Consider the following 15,212-nt stretch of genomic DNA (forward strand, 5'->3'; position numbering starts at 1 on the left):
ATCAACATAACAGCAATGTACATGCAATTTCAAACAGAAAACAGACATTCGCAATGAACAAAACATTAATGAATTACTTAAAGAATTAATGTCATTAATGTTATTAATGTCAACCAGCAATGATTGATTAAGATCTGAACTTCAGTGTGACAAAAGCATTCGCACGCCTGATTGGCTTGCCTTCAGAGCTTTCTGGAAGATATCACGGAAAAAAATTCAATGCTCTAGAGAAAAAAAGAAACTCGGCATTCAGAGGAAAGATTTAATTAAAAAAAAGAAAGAAAGCGATCCGACGGCGATAACAAACATAATATTGGTGTAGCTTTTCCTCGTTGGAGAGCGCTGAAAGCAAAGAAGTAATTACTCTCACTGCCAGAGGGGAGAGACAAAACTTCCAATTGCAGGGTTAAAATAAAATGAGAAACCCCTGTTTAAAAAGTAACCTTAATCAAAACAGTTACACAATTGTTTGACAACTAAATACATTTATTGTTAAAAATCAAAGTCAATTTGTGATATTAGGCTATACAAATAAAATTGACTTGACTAACTGGGTTTTTATTCAGCACACTGAATAAAACACTGCATTTATATTTCCTGTATATTTTTTCTGCCTTAGAGATTTCGACTTCGCTAGAACTTTTTAATTTTAACGCCGTGCGATTTTAAAGCCGTACTTTTAGATGGCTGTCCCTTCTTGTCAATCTCATGCTGCGCCAATATCTTCAATCATCCATCAATCTGATTTGAAATTCTATGTCAGACAGACCAAGAGATATACTTTACTGATCCCCAGGGAAATTAAAGTGTCACTACAACTCGCATAATTCAAAGACACAATATCACAAATAGTTTTTATGCATGCTCAATAATCCAGGTAAGAAAATCACAGAAAGTTGAATCAGTTCATCTGGACACAAGAGGTCACTTAAGATGAGTGATGAAACGTTTCTCTCCATAAACGTTGTGTCCAGATGAACTGATTCAACTTTCTGTGAATATCACAAATATACACAATATATAGTATACACAATACAAAAAGAAAACACACAATAGCAAAGAATATAAAGCAAAAACTATATGGAGTACACAAAATATAAAGAACTCTGCAAGTACATGGTATTCATTATGCAACGTACACCTAACTAGATAAACTGAAATAAACTAAGTAAAAAAAAAAAGAGGAGGGGGGCAGGAGCTGCAATTGACAGGTTGCAGCTCAGCACTGCACCAGAAGATAAATTATTACGAATTTGTTTGGTAGGATGTCTTTAGTCCTCATTGCGGCTAATGCCAACACCAACAGATTATCTGAGAAAATCCACTGATTTATTTTTACAAACAAAAACTTAAGTATGAATTTCGTGGAAAACCAAATTAATAGTGATGGCACACTACAATATTTTTGGATTTGTACAGTTCCGGTCACAGGACTCCAGAGCCATGCCACTCAAAGTTTATGTACGTCACCCCAAAAGTCCCTCTATGAAAACTGGTATCGTTCACAAAACATACTCTGGACAAAATCTACAGTATGTACAATATTCACAGTCTTGTGGAGCAACCACAGATCTAGTTTAATGACTGGAAAAGCTAAGTATGAAAGGAAAAATGTGTGCCTAAAATATGACAAGTTTTAAACTGCGGCTAGGCTAATGTCAAGTCCTAAGTTTATTTATGTGCTCGTAGCTTGACAGGTTTGAGACTGTCAGGGATGTCTGAGATTTATGACAGGTTGTATTGGCTTTAAAACCTGTTCATGGCACTTCGATGTTTTATTATGATCCTATTTCATGAGTGCTTACATCGGTGACAGTGAGCATCAATCAAGCGACCACTGGTTAGATCAAGTATAACTCAAGATGTCACATTTGACCCTGTTTGATGGCTCTTGTCAGCAGCTTAAATTTGTCCAGACATTCACCATTGATCGTTAACATCAATTTTATTCTAATATTAATGCTTCTATTGGCATAGTTAGCATGTAGTGTCCGTTGTCTAACCACGCTGTTCCATTACATTGGATGTGCAGTACAACACAGTGTAAGCCACTGATGGAGACACATAACCTAGCTTTATACAGGGCTTCCAAAATAACATTGGGTGTTAAATACTGTAGGCGTACAGTACATTATTGTAAAATTACTCACGACAATTTATGTTGATCTTTAGAGCAACAAAAGTTTTCCATAGCCTGAAAACAAAATCGTTTTCATATCGTCTTGCAGAATCATGCCGAGGGGCTCAAGAACTGAACTGTCACAGAAGTCTGACAACATCAGTTGGTAGATGTACAGCATATATAGACATATCAAGCCTTAGGGCTTGTAGAGCTGGACAAAACTGTGTAAGGCAGGAACACTGATGCCAACTGCCGTAAGTCAGCAAAGACCGACTTGCTTTGCTTAAGCCTGGGTGTTAGTGCTTGTGGAAAGGAAAATGTTGATCCTCAGAAACAGAAGACTCACAACATGGACATTTCCATATGTGCAACAAGAAGAATTGCCTCACGTAGACCAGGCTTCCTTCTAACTTTGCCAGACGGGTCAAAAGACATGACCAGCAGACATTGAACCGATAGCAGCTATGAAAAGCTGCTATCGGTTCACATCCAGACTTCAAAAGCACTGGCGAGACAGCCTGTATCTGTTATGAACTGACTGTGTTGTATGGTGCGTGTATGGACACCTCACATGTTGTGTGTGTGCACGTGCGCACGCATGTGCTCGTGGAGTGTAGGGGTGTCATGTAGGCCTAAATTTTTTTTCTTTTCTTTTATTGTATTGTTTTCTCTTATTGTATTGTTGCTTTTATGCTATGGATCGGCTGTGTGTCTGAAATAAAGATTATTATTATTATTATTGATGAAACTGTTATCAAACAGTATCTGTAACAGACTAGGGATTCTGACACCAGAAATGGCAAGACCTTATAAACTGTCTAGACCATTTCAATTAAAGTCATTCATACACATTATGAGATACCACTCACTAACCAGACCATCCAAGCTATTTGGCTGTACAGGGGCATAATCCTTTTCAGAGTGCATCCCAAGAGGATGTTTCTACTACTCTTACTCATCATAGATGCTGTACATGGACAGCCTGTTGGTGGCTACTGCACAATCATGTACTACTACACAATTTATTGTGCTACTATGACAGGAGGTGTGAAGCACCAGACACTACAAAGTTGGTCGAACAGAATAAAGCTGCTCCCATATGACCACATACATGACAGTTAACTGACATAAATGTGTAACCTGATTAAGATCATGAAATTAAAGCAGTATTAAATCTTACATTAATCATATGGATACACTCATGTACAGCTTATGTCACACAATAGCTCATACAATTGTCTTGATTATGCTTGTCTATTTTGTTGACAGTGATGTCGGTTATGCAATATTTTAAGGAATTGTCATGAAATCAATATTATAGACTTTACCTAGAGTTATACCTGACCAAGTCTGATATGATGTCATACTTTAATTACATGTTCTGGTTATATTTTGTCTTAAGTTATTTTGTTATTATTTTTTAAAACATTCACCCCCATTGAGGGCAGACATTTAAGTTTCCTTTATTAAGCCCCTTGGGGAAATTCAGTTACTGCAAATTAATCCATCCTAGCTGTGATTTGTGCAGCTAGGAGCAGTGGGCTGCCGCCTTCATGCTGCACCCGGGGACCAACTCCAGTTCTTTTCCCATTGCCTCGGTCAGGGGCACAGACAGGAGTATAAACCCTAACATGCCCGTTTCTTTTGATGATGAGGGAAACCGGAGCACCCGGAGAAAACCCACCGCAGACACGAGGAGAACATGCAAACTCCACACAAAGGATGACCTGGGGTGACCCCCAAGGTTGGACAACCCCGGGGTTCGAACCCAGGACCTTCTTGCTGTGAGGCGACAGCGCTAACCACTGGGTACAGCCTTGAGGCTGGGTACAGCCTCAAATATTTCTCACGAGGTGGACAACATTTAGACACAAACCCCTGCAGTCTGAAATTGTGATTTCCCCTCCCGTTTCTTTTTAAAAATGCATGCTCATTTGACTAAAGTCTGCAAAATTAATCTTAGCTTGTGTTTTTAAACTCTGCCTATAAACATGTTAGAAGGCTGCTCTAATTAGTAGTAACAAAGGATTAATAATCAGCAGATTACTCACATGATGACATCTGCTAATATAAGTGTATCAAAACAGTACCCTAAAGTGCAGCACTACCTATGTCAATACAGGCATTACCTGAGTTTAGCTTGGCCAGGCAAAATAATGAAGCATGTGTCAATCAACAATCTCTGACATCATTACATCCAATCTTACCGCTTCTGTAAGGGTGCTGTCCTTCTCTAGGAACTGAACCACACAGTAAGCCAGCTGATGGAGTCAGAACAGACAAACATTTCAGAATTAGAACAGGAAAAACAAGGTAGTGGTGCTCTAATGTTTTCATGCAAAAGAAAACAATGGAAGCTTAAATATTACCTGTGGGTGATAGACACTAAGAGACTTGACTTTATGTAAAGGCAGCAGAACTTTCAATAGGAATATCTTGTGCTCCTCTTTCAATGGTAATGCAAATCCATTGATTATGCTGCAAGGGTTAGAGAAAGAATGTAAATACTGTGCTTAAAATTGCCCCTTATGCCTAGTTCACACTACACAACTTTCAAAGTCATCAGATTGCTGTACTGTTCACACTACACAACTTGCTGTCCTGTAATGGGGAACCACGAAGTTGTTGTGGTTTTCACACTGCATGACTGAGTGGTGACGGGGGGGTGTCACACATCACCAGGAGGAATCCCCGATGAGTCTGTCTGGTCTCCAAACTACGTTTTGTTACAAAAACACATGCAAGAAGTGACACGGGAAATGACGCAATACCTTGCGCAAGACATTTTTTCTTCAAAAAATGGATGTCCACCAAAAACACGTGCTCCACGTTGTTTGTGCGCTGATTTGTAGCGATAAAACAAAGAGAAAGAAAATGGGTGAAAGAATGGATTGGGATGCACAAGCAGCAAGGATTGTCTGTTCTGCAGAGACGCATTTTATGCTTTTTCTTTTTTCTTGCTAGATGTGTGTGTTTGTTTTTTCACATTTTGTACTGCATTGCCTTTTAAGGACTTTGTTTTTTGAGAAGCGCTGTACAAATAAAGATTATTAGTCTTATTGTGGTTCTGTTATTGATTCAACACCTTTGGTACAGAATGTCTTGTACAGTTTCAAGAAGTTGCATATACATTGTGATGCAATTGTTTCAACTGCATGTTCAGACAGACTACTTTTTATAAACTTTGTTGCAAACATATTTAAGAGGTAACCGTAATCATTACTAAAATAATACGAACTTGTGTGACAATCAAAAAAGCAACAGTGGGGTGTCCAGGTAGCGTGGCAGTCTATTCCATTCCCTACCAACACGGGGATCTCCGGTTCGAATCCCCGTGTTACCTCCGGCTTGGTCGGGCGTCCCTATGTGTCTACGGGTGGGAAGCCAGATGTGGGTATGTGTCCTGGTCGCTGCACTAGCGCCTCCTCTGGTCAGTCAGGGCACCTGTTCAGGGGGAGGGGGAACTGGGGGAGTAGCGTGATCCTCCCACGTGCTATGGCCCCCTGGCGAAACTCCTCACTGTCAGGTGAAAAGAAGCGGCTGGCGACTCCACATGTATTGGAGGAGGCATGTGCTAGTCTGCAGCCCTCTCCGAATCAGGGGGTGGGGGGTGGAGCAGCGACCAGGAACAGCTCGGGAAGAGTGAGGTAATTCGCCAAGTACCATTTGGGGGGGGCAACAGTGTAGCAATTTCACTACAGTCACTACAGTGGGAAAACTACAAAATAAAGAACAATCCACCCATATATAAAAAGTAAATCACATACTGATCATGTAAACAAACTGATTAACTTATCAAGCACGGCTTTTCACTCGCTTTCGTTCTGATCATTGGCTGTAGCTCATTGCTGCCCTCATTGCCAGTCACTACCGGGTCACAACATGTTTCACACTACGGGATTCTGACTCCTCAGCAGGCCCAGATATTTAGCCTGCTAGATATCTGGGATGTGTCTGCAATGCATTGGCAAACCTCTTGGCTCGTTTCTTTGAACAGTTCACACATAGCGCTCAAGCCAACGCCAATTTGCCTCTGATGGGGCTTTTGTCGGAAAGCTCCAAAAACTGTAAGGGAGTGGAAACTCTGGGCTACAATCATGTAGTGTGATCTAGGCATAAGGTAAACATTAACAAACTCTTTAAGCAATAGCTGCTGTTCTTTGCCATTCATTTTTGTTTCCACTCCAATCAGCCAAGAGAAAAATAACTGCACCACTGAAAATAACACCCATTTGTGAGTTACTGGGCTGCAACGAACTGATTACTTTAGTAATTGAGTATTCTGCCCAATAACGATCAATCACGTAATCAGACCAAACTAGTTAGACTTATGGATTATTTTTTGAACTGACTAAATGGAATCTGTATTTACTCCAATCCTACTAGAATATTTCACCTTCAGATTGCTACTCGGCACCATTCTCCAACTCCAAGGAGCTGGAAAATTACTGTTTACGAGCAACATAGGAGGACCAGGAGGACGAAGGCTGATACAAAATTAGGCAAGGCTGGTTCAGTTTTGAAATGTACACAGACAACTATATTCTCTTATTTTTTTGAAAATGCTCCCAAACTCTAGACTTTTTTTTTTCCTTTCGTTTGTTTTCTGAGCCCCCCCAATCCATGATTTCTTCCTGCTCTGCCGGATGATAATTCTATTCAAAGATAATTATTATTATTTTTATTTTTTTATCTTGGTATCAAGATACTCGAGTCATTTCAGCCTTATATGCTACCATTAGCTTTATATAACAGCTTGTTTCAGTCCTCTTCTGCCTTTTATGCAATTATGGATTCTGTCTTGTAAGCAAGAAGTGTGGCTCTTGATTGTTTTTGGTAGTTAGGAACAGATTGGGAGAGATCCTCTCAAAGAACCACAGACACAGGAGACAGACTATGTGTGAAATGAAAGTGACCAGGGCCTTTGTACCACTGCAAACCCTTAATGGCAATGTGCCAAGAGCAGCATAATGAAAAGGTGCTGCACGTTCAAGTTTCCATCCATCCATCCATTATCCAAACCGCTTATCCTGCTCTGAGGGTCGCGGGGATGCTGGAGCCTATCCCAGCAGTCATTGGGCAGCAGGCGGGGAGACACCCTGGACAGGCCGCCAGACCATCACAGGGCCGACATATTCACACCTAGGGACAATTTAGTACAGCTGATTCACCTGACCTACGTGTCTTTGGACTGTGGGAGGAAACCGGAGCACGTGGAGGAAATCCATGCAGACACGGGGAAAACATGCAAACTCCACACAGAGAACGACCCAGGATGACCCCCAAGGATGGAAACCCCCGAGGTTCGAGCCCAGAACTGTTTTGCTGTGAGGCAATCGCACTAACCACTGCGCCACCATGCCGCTTATGGTCAAGTTTAATACTCAGAATCTCTATTAAAAATAAAATATCACCGGTGCATCTTTACAATTGTCTTACCTGCCTAAAATTTCCAATAATTCTGCTATTCCATTATGATGTTCGGTCTCATAGATGAACCTGAAGAAAGTGACAACCACACCATTGGCACTGTAATTCTGTCCAGAAGACACATCAACATGTACATCCACTATCTCAAAAAAATCCATTAGCCTTTACAGAAGCAGTGAGAGGGCCACTAATGCACCTAGAGTAGTGCAACCACTTCTCACCTATAAAATATGTTATTTATCTGTTTCCTGATGTATGCTCGCAGGCCCAGGAACTTTCCGTAGATGCGATGCAGGGTAGTCTTAAGAAAATCCCTTTCTCTTGGGTCTTCACTGTCAAATAGATCTAAAAGCTGTGCCCCCCCCAAAAATAAAGATAAGTCAGTCCCTGCACAAGAGACAATGATAGCAAATCAAACTCTGTACTTAGAAATCGTTATAAAAATATGAGAACAATGTACTTACACATTTTGATTACATTAAAGTATTTGGCTTTGGACTTTGTATAAGCTTGTTTACATGTAATCTATACAAGACTAGGACATATTTTCTAGTATCCAATTTCCCCTCAGGGATGAACATTCTGATTCTGATTCTGATCAACCACCCACCTGCATTACAAATCTCTGGTCAATGTACTTCTTGGCTATATTTGGTTGAAAGTCTGGAGATTCTAAGAACCGAAGGAAGAACTCATAGACGAGCTGTAGAGAGAAGGGTGCAGATTAATATTCAATTCAATTTTTTCAATTCAAAACTTTATTGCAAACTCAGGGTCCATAACAGACAAAGACAAATAGGTAAAAGACAAACCCTACACAATACACATAGTAAACACAATAAAATAACATAAATGGAACAAATCAGTGTCTTATAAGAAGGCAGCTATACCAGTGGTCCCACTGCCGGGATTGGTAGCATGTGGCACTGAGTCTTATATTAGTTAAACTGCTGATGATTACATTATCAGTCATTGAGCCAGCAAATAAATGTATACATGAGATTTCTTAGAAGAGCCTGAAAGGTATTGATTCCTGCAGCCACAAACATTTCACTTGCACTACACCATCTAGGTCTTCTTAGCAGTATTCTCATTGTATCATTATAAGCTACCTGAAGCCTCTGTACGCTTGGTTTTTCGTAGTTTGACGCCAGGTGTGCAGTACAGAGTGTTGTACAATATGCTCTGAACAGACATCTTCACACTAACTGAACACATACCAAACTTGCATGAGAGTGTGTTTGCCTGCGCATACATCATGCGGCATTGCCTATAAATATCATCATCTGTCATTTGTTCAGTAATATAACGTCCAAGATATTTCACCTTATTACATACCACAAGATTATTATCAGACAATTTAAAATCAGGAAATTTTAGATAATTGACCTCTTTGGTTCTGCAGATCATGACAACTCTTACTAACATTGTATTTGATATCATGCTCCACACCAGGGATGGAAATTAGCACCCGCTACACGCCAAATGCGGGTGGATTGTTGTTGGATTCTGGCGGGTGAATTTGCTCAACTACCAGCCACGGTGGCGGGTAAAGAAAAGTAGCAATTTGTGATGTACTGAATCACGAATATGCCTTATCCCCCCCCCCCTATGACCCGCCCTACTCTGCCTCTGATTGGCTAGTACTTGTTGCCATCGTTGGTTAGCCAATCAGAGGCAGAGTATAGGGACGCTTGTCTTGCGAGTCTGCCAATTCACACAGACACTTTCGAGGACGAGGAGAGAGCCAGAAAACACAATGTGGCGTTACATCGCAGGGGTTAAGAGGTCTGCAGAGAAAACATCCCAGGAGGAGACACGGGTTAAAGAGGCAAAGACGAAACGCAAACTTTTTTTTAATGAGAAGTGGAGAATAACTGACAACGGAGACAGAGAGTCCCGTGATTGGCTAGTTTACGAGGAGACAAGCCAGACAATGTTCTGTTCGGTATGTCGTCAACACACTTCACATGCCAACAAGAAAGCTAAGTTTCATTATTGGGACTAAAAACCTAAAATTGGAAGCCATAAATGACCAGGAACCATCCAAATGCCACATCCATGTAATAAAGATAGTACTGGGAAAATCGACCCCACAGGATACCGCTGCCATGAAGGCACTAAACAGCCTGAAGACGGCCCAGTTGGAGAAGATGAGCCTACTGTTTAGAAATGCCCACGCAATCGCGAAAAAAGGAAGGCCAGTTACAGATTACGTGTGGCAATGCAAGTAAATCGTAATTTTTTAAAAATCTATTCACTAACGTTAGATTAAGTGTTGAATTAAGACCCATACTGACACAATTCCTTCTACTTGTTACAGTCTTGGTTTATGTAATAATAAAGGGAATTTTGGTGGCACTGATGCACTGGTAATTTTTTGACAAATATGTTAAATGTTTTAAAGATAGTGTACACAATTTTGAAAACCATAGAAGAGTAAACTAGATTTTGAAAATAGTATTTTAAGAGTTTAAATATTTAAAATAGCCTATCGCTTGAATATTGTAGATCTTGTTTTATTATTTTTCACATGCAGTTACACACTGCCGGTTAAAACAAGAAAGTGGCTGGTAAAAAAATTGAGTGGCTGGTAGATTTTGGAATCCACCAGCCACAGTGGCAGGTGGACAAAAAAGTTAATTTCCACCCCTGCTCCACACCATACACAGAACATATATCAAGGAGCTGCTGGAGACCAGCGCTACAGGGACTAAGAATGACAAGGTCATCTGCATACATAATATGGTTCACCAGGGTATTACCAGTCATGCACTCAGTGTTACAGGCTATCAACTACTTGGACATATCATCAATATATAAATTGCAGAGAACTGGAGACAGAATTCCCCCTTGTCTGACACCATTGCTGACCCCAAATGGGGCTGAAATGCTATATCCCCATTTCACTTGCATAGTCTGGTGGGCATACCAATAAGCCAGAATTCTCCTAATGTATTTAGGCACCCACTCAATTTATTAAATAACTTTCTATGATTAACACAATCGAAAGCTTTAGAAGCATGAATAAAACACATAAGAACCGATGAGTTTTGGCCTCTGTATTTGTTTACAATTTCATTTAAGGCATATATACATAAGTCAGTGCCATGCTTAGTTTTAAAACCAACTGGTTATCCTTGGAGTTGATAAATTCATGCACTCTATCCAGCAGGATTCTTTCTAGGACTTTTGACAGTGTGCTGGCTAGAGCTATAGGCCTGTAGTTATCTAGGCTGCATACTTTACTAGCTTTGTCCTTAATGACTGGCATTAACAATACAGACAACATTGAGTCTGGTAACTAGTCATAATACATACGAAAGGTAACAGCCCAACAGTTGGACCCCTATCATCTAGTTGTAATTGCAGGTGAATGAATAGGTTTTGTACCTGTAGATGTGGCCATGCAGCCTCTAGAGTGGGCTCATCCTCCTCTGGGTCAAACTCAGCTCCTGTAGGGTTTGATGATGGAGGCAACGTCCTGAACATGTTGACAGCAAACTGAGTGGCAGACAAAAAGTCAGGTCAGCAATAACCCACAGAACATTCACAGACACAAATGACTAGGGATTCACCTGTTACCTTTTTTTTTCTTTTTAACCCCCCCCCCACCAATTGTATTCAGCCAATTACCCCACTCTTCCGAGCCATCCCGGTCGCTGCTCCACCCCCTCTGCTGATCCCGGGAGGGTTGCAGGCTACCACATGCCTCCTCAGATGCATGTGAAGTCGCCAACTGCTTCTTTTCACCTGACAGTGAGGAGTTTCACCAGGAGGACGTAGTGCATGGAAGGATCACGCTATTCCCCTCAGTTCCCCCTCCCCCCGAACAGGTGCCCCGACTGACCAGAGGAGGCGCTAGTGCAGCGACAAAGACACATACCCACATCCAGCTTCCCACCCCCAGACACGACCAATTGCGTCTGTAGGGACGCCCGACCAAGCCAGAGGTAACGTAGGGATTCGAACCGGCGATCCCCGTGTTGGTAGGCAATGGACTAGACCGCTACGCTACCCGGACGTCCACCTGTTGCCTTTTTTAAGTGCCCAATACAGATTCTGTGTCTGTGTTGTATTAGGCAGCAAATATTTAGCTATCAAATAATTCAATGTCGCTTTTAAAGAATAATACTTCAAATACCTGCAGGGTTAACAAATCTTAATGAGATATCTTTTCAACTTTGTAAGAGTAAAAATGACAATCACGTGTTTTGACATTTATATGGCTTTTTTTTATACCATTCCGGCCTTTCAGTGTGGCAACGGCAGAATATCTGACGGAAGGATCACTGCACGCTACATCTCATATTTTATGGAAAGCTTAAATGTCATTATTGTATTAGTCTAATATCCATTTTGCCAGGTGGGCCTTTATGAAACCAGCAGTGCAAGTGCTTTCTTCATGTGATTGAAGCTTGGTAGGTTTTAGAAATCAGGAACTGGTATAAACACTTTTGCACCTTGTGTTGTTAAGCAACAAAATTAGGCACCAGTTCTGTATATGAAAGGCATATATTGCGACAAATGCATGACTTTCACAAACACCGCACTGGTTTCTCCAAACTGCTTTTCACAAGCTTTTCAGTTTAACGGCTAAGGAGAGGAGATACATATTAAGAAAGTTGAGGAGATTCACATATTGCCTGAAACAGGAATGATTTTGCACCATCACACATCAAGTGTTTTAACAGGTGTCTCTGGAAGATGCTGTACATTCACATCTCACATTAGAGTAAAAAAAAGTTTTAATTTTGCCACTGTGGTATTTTCCTAACAATTATAAAAGCTTGAAGCAAATATATACTCTCAGTTATAAAGCTCTGTTATTTCATTAAACATTTTAATTTTATGGAACTTTCTGGTCCAGTCTTAAGATATGAAGAAATGTCTAAATGATGTAAAAACCAGTATAGCCAGGTTAACAACAGACTTCCATTTCTTTTCAACCAGTTGCGTTTCTCCTTCCAAACAAAAGCTTATATTAAATGGATTGCGATTGTCATTTTTACTGGTACACACCACGTCAGAAAAGGAACGACAGGTATAATACCATCATTACTCTAAACTCCATTTAAACAAAATTGCATGTCCTTCCCTTGATGAGATTTTGTTGAAATAGGCCGAAATCAGAAGTCACCCATCTTTGCACAAACTGTAGATACTGAGTCAACCACTACATTACATTTCCTCTACATGGGGGCTTGGGGGTGTCTTACATTTGGCCACCAGCCAAATGATGATACATTTTGACTGGAATACTACATTTTCTACTTTTACTTGTCATTTTGTCAGGTTAAAAAAAAAACAGGTTATAAGTTCTTTTTCCCCAAATCCATTGAGCTGTTATAATAGTTTAGCCTTGACAGCCTAAGTCTTGTCAGCTCTTTTTTTTTGCAAGATATTATTCTGGAAGGGATGCATTGAGAATTGACTGAGCCTGGCTGCTGCAAGTTAATCAACAAACCATGGGAAAGGTTTAGATAATGATCAGTGAGCAGTGCCGCTATTGTTGTAGTTTTCCCCAAACATGGCACTGCTCACTAGTTTTGGCTTAGAAATAATTAAAAGTGCTTTTTCAGAGCAAAGCAAGCCACGTTGAGCAGCGCATCTCTTGTTGCAGTTTTCCAAATACAATGCTCTTTGTCATCATCAAAACACTCCTCACAGTTCATTGATTGGGTCCAGCTTCCAGCTGCCACACACACAATCGATTCTCAGTGGGTCCTTTCCACACTAAAATACCATAGTGTAAAAAAAAAAAGAAAAAAAAAGGGGCTGGCAACATTTATATTGGCTGAACAATAGTTAACAAAGCAGGCAAATTTTGACATCTGCTAGACACTCTGGTCAATAAGTTTAAAAAAAAAAGTTAATGTCCTGTGATACACTTTTCAAAGCATACCAAAGTATCACAAAAAGACAAAACATAAATCTAGATCCCCTCTGCATCACACTGTCCAGCAGTTCAGAAACTAAATTACTCCAATGCCCAGACTAACAGTACAGCTGGTGGCTATAGGTAAACCAAGACTTTGGATATGTGATCCAACTAACCAACAGTTTTCAAAGCTTTTAATTACCAATTAAAAGAGATCAATACAATGCAAGCAAGGGAATAAGTCCAAACTGCGGCTCCCTCAAAAACTCATTTAAACAGACAGCTTCTTTTTGCTGAAATGTCAAAGTCTTGCTTAATTATTTGTTCTAAAAATATTATTTGGTATTTTACATAGACCTTAATGTAACAGAGTGACATCAAAAATGTTATTATGGTTACTGATGCAGTGTTTTATGGCCACTGTGAGTTATGGTTTATCAGCCAATTTCAATTCTCAACTTTCAGGTGCTTTTTTTTTTAAAATAAATTTATTTATGATTTTTCCCTTTTTTCTCCCAATTTAGTGGCCAATTGATCCCTATTTTAATTCAAACACCCACCCTCGTATTGCATGCGTTCGCCAACTGCATCTCTCCGGTCGGCAGTCTCAAAGGAAAGCGCCTCACCACTTTCGTGACAAGGCGAATCCAAGCCGAACCACTGTTTTTCCGACACACACAGAGACGCATTCACATGACGAACACAAGCCGACTCCGCCCCCCTCCCGAAGACAGCGTTGCCAATGATTGCTGCTTCATCGAGTCCGGCCATAGTCGGATCTGACGAGACCGGGGCGCGAACCCCAGTCCCCAGTGGGCAACTGCATCGACACCAAGCCGATGCTTAGACCGCTACGCCACCGCGGACCCCCTTTCAGGTGCTTTTGAGTCATGGTGATAATGGAGTAGTTCATTGGAGCATCATTAAGATTTCCTAATGGAGAACAAAACAACTAGTGATCCAAAATCAATGCAAGAAATGGTTCTTCAGTAACTCTTACTAACAGTAATAATCACTGTATACTTTCACTTCTTTAGGATTCCCATATTTAACAGGAAAACATTAAAAAGACTGCAACTTAGGCCTTTAAGGAAAATAATCAAAATTGGAGGGCTGCCACACACACACACACAGACACAGACACACACACCAACTGTTAAATTAAAACTTTGACTATAGCTGAACCGAGAATCGTGACCAAGTGGTTGCATGCATCAGCTCACCGTCCCTCTTATCAGTTTATTCTCACCCTGCAGGGAGCACGGACCCCCTGCCCTCCATACCACCTTAGACTGGAGGTCAAGAAACACACTTGATCTTTCTTAAGGTTTTGATTTTCAACAGAAGCCAATTTCTTTTCTCTCCAGAAAGTGGGAATAATGGAGATCCAAACCCTAAAGCCCCCCCCCGCAGAATCAATCATGCAATCGAAGGACAAGGATTAGTGTGATAAAATAATTTGTAGACCCTTACCATACGAATACACTTAAAAAAAGGACTTTGTCGTGTCAATCTCCACACTTTGATGATGAAAGCCATCAGTGAACCTCAAAGTGTCCTTGTCAGGAAAGGGGCAGGGGAAAGGGGAGCCAGGCATAAGAGAGTATATTTTCATGCTGATTTGGCAGCTCCCCTGCATTTTCTGCTACATTGATCAAATAGAGCCAGGACAAGGGAGAGCAGGGCTAAATTTGCACCTTGATCGTCTGCAGTTTACCATGTTGCATTGAGGCAGAGCTTTGATAAACATCAAAGGGTTTTTAATTTGGCTGGAGAAAG

At 40.7% G+C, this 15,212-nt stretch overlaps 1 protein-coding gene across 2 annotated transcripts in view; it reads right to left on the reverse strand.

Annotated features, from left to right (window-relative positions):
- Positions 1–15,212, reverse strand: part of ppp2r5cb (protein phosphatase 2, regulatory subunit B', gamma b) — a 54,076-nt gene that overhangs the window by 8,209 nt on the left and 30,655 nt on the right. For both annotated transcript variants that reach the window (XM_056294111.1, XM_056294112.1), the window contains 6 exons: positions 10,946–11,056; positions 8,163–8,255; positions 7,774–7,904; positions 7,562–7,621; positions 4,492–4,600; positions 4,330–4,383 (listed from right to left, as the gene is read on the reverse strand). In XM_056294111.1, coding sequence (XP_056150086.1) covers positions 4,330–4,383; positions 4,492–4,600; positions 7,562–7,621; positions 7,774–7,904; positions 8,163–8,255; positions 10,946–11,056 — 558 coding nt within the window. The remainder of the gene's footprint in view (positions 1–4,329; positions 4,384–4,491; positions 4,601–7,561; positions 7,622–7,773; positions 7,905–8,162; positions 8,256–10,945; positions 11,057–15,212) is intronic.

This window comes from Lampris incognitus, chromosome 15 (genome assembly GCF_029633865.1).
Source record: "Lampris incognitus isolate fLamInc1 chromosome 15, fLamInc1.hap2, whole genome shotgun sequence".
Classification (NCBI taxonomy): Eukaryota; Metazoa; Chordata; class Actinopteri; order Lampriformes; family Lampridae; genus Lampris; species Lampris incognitus.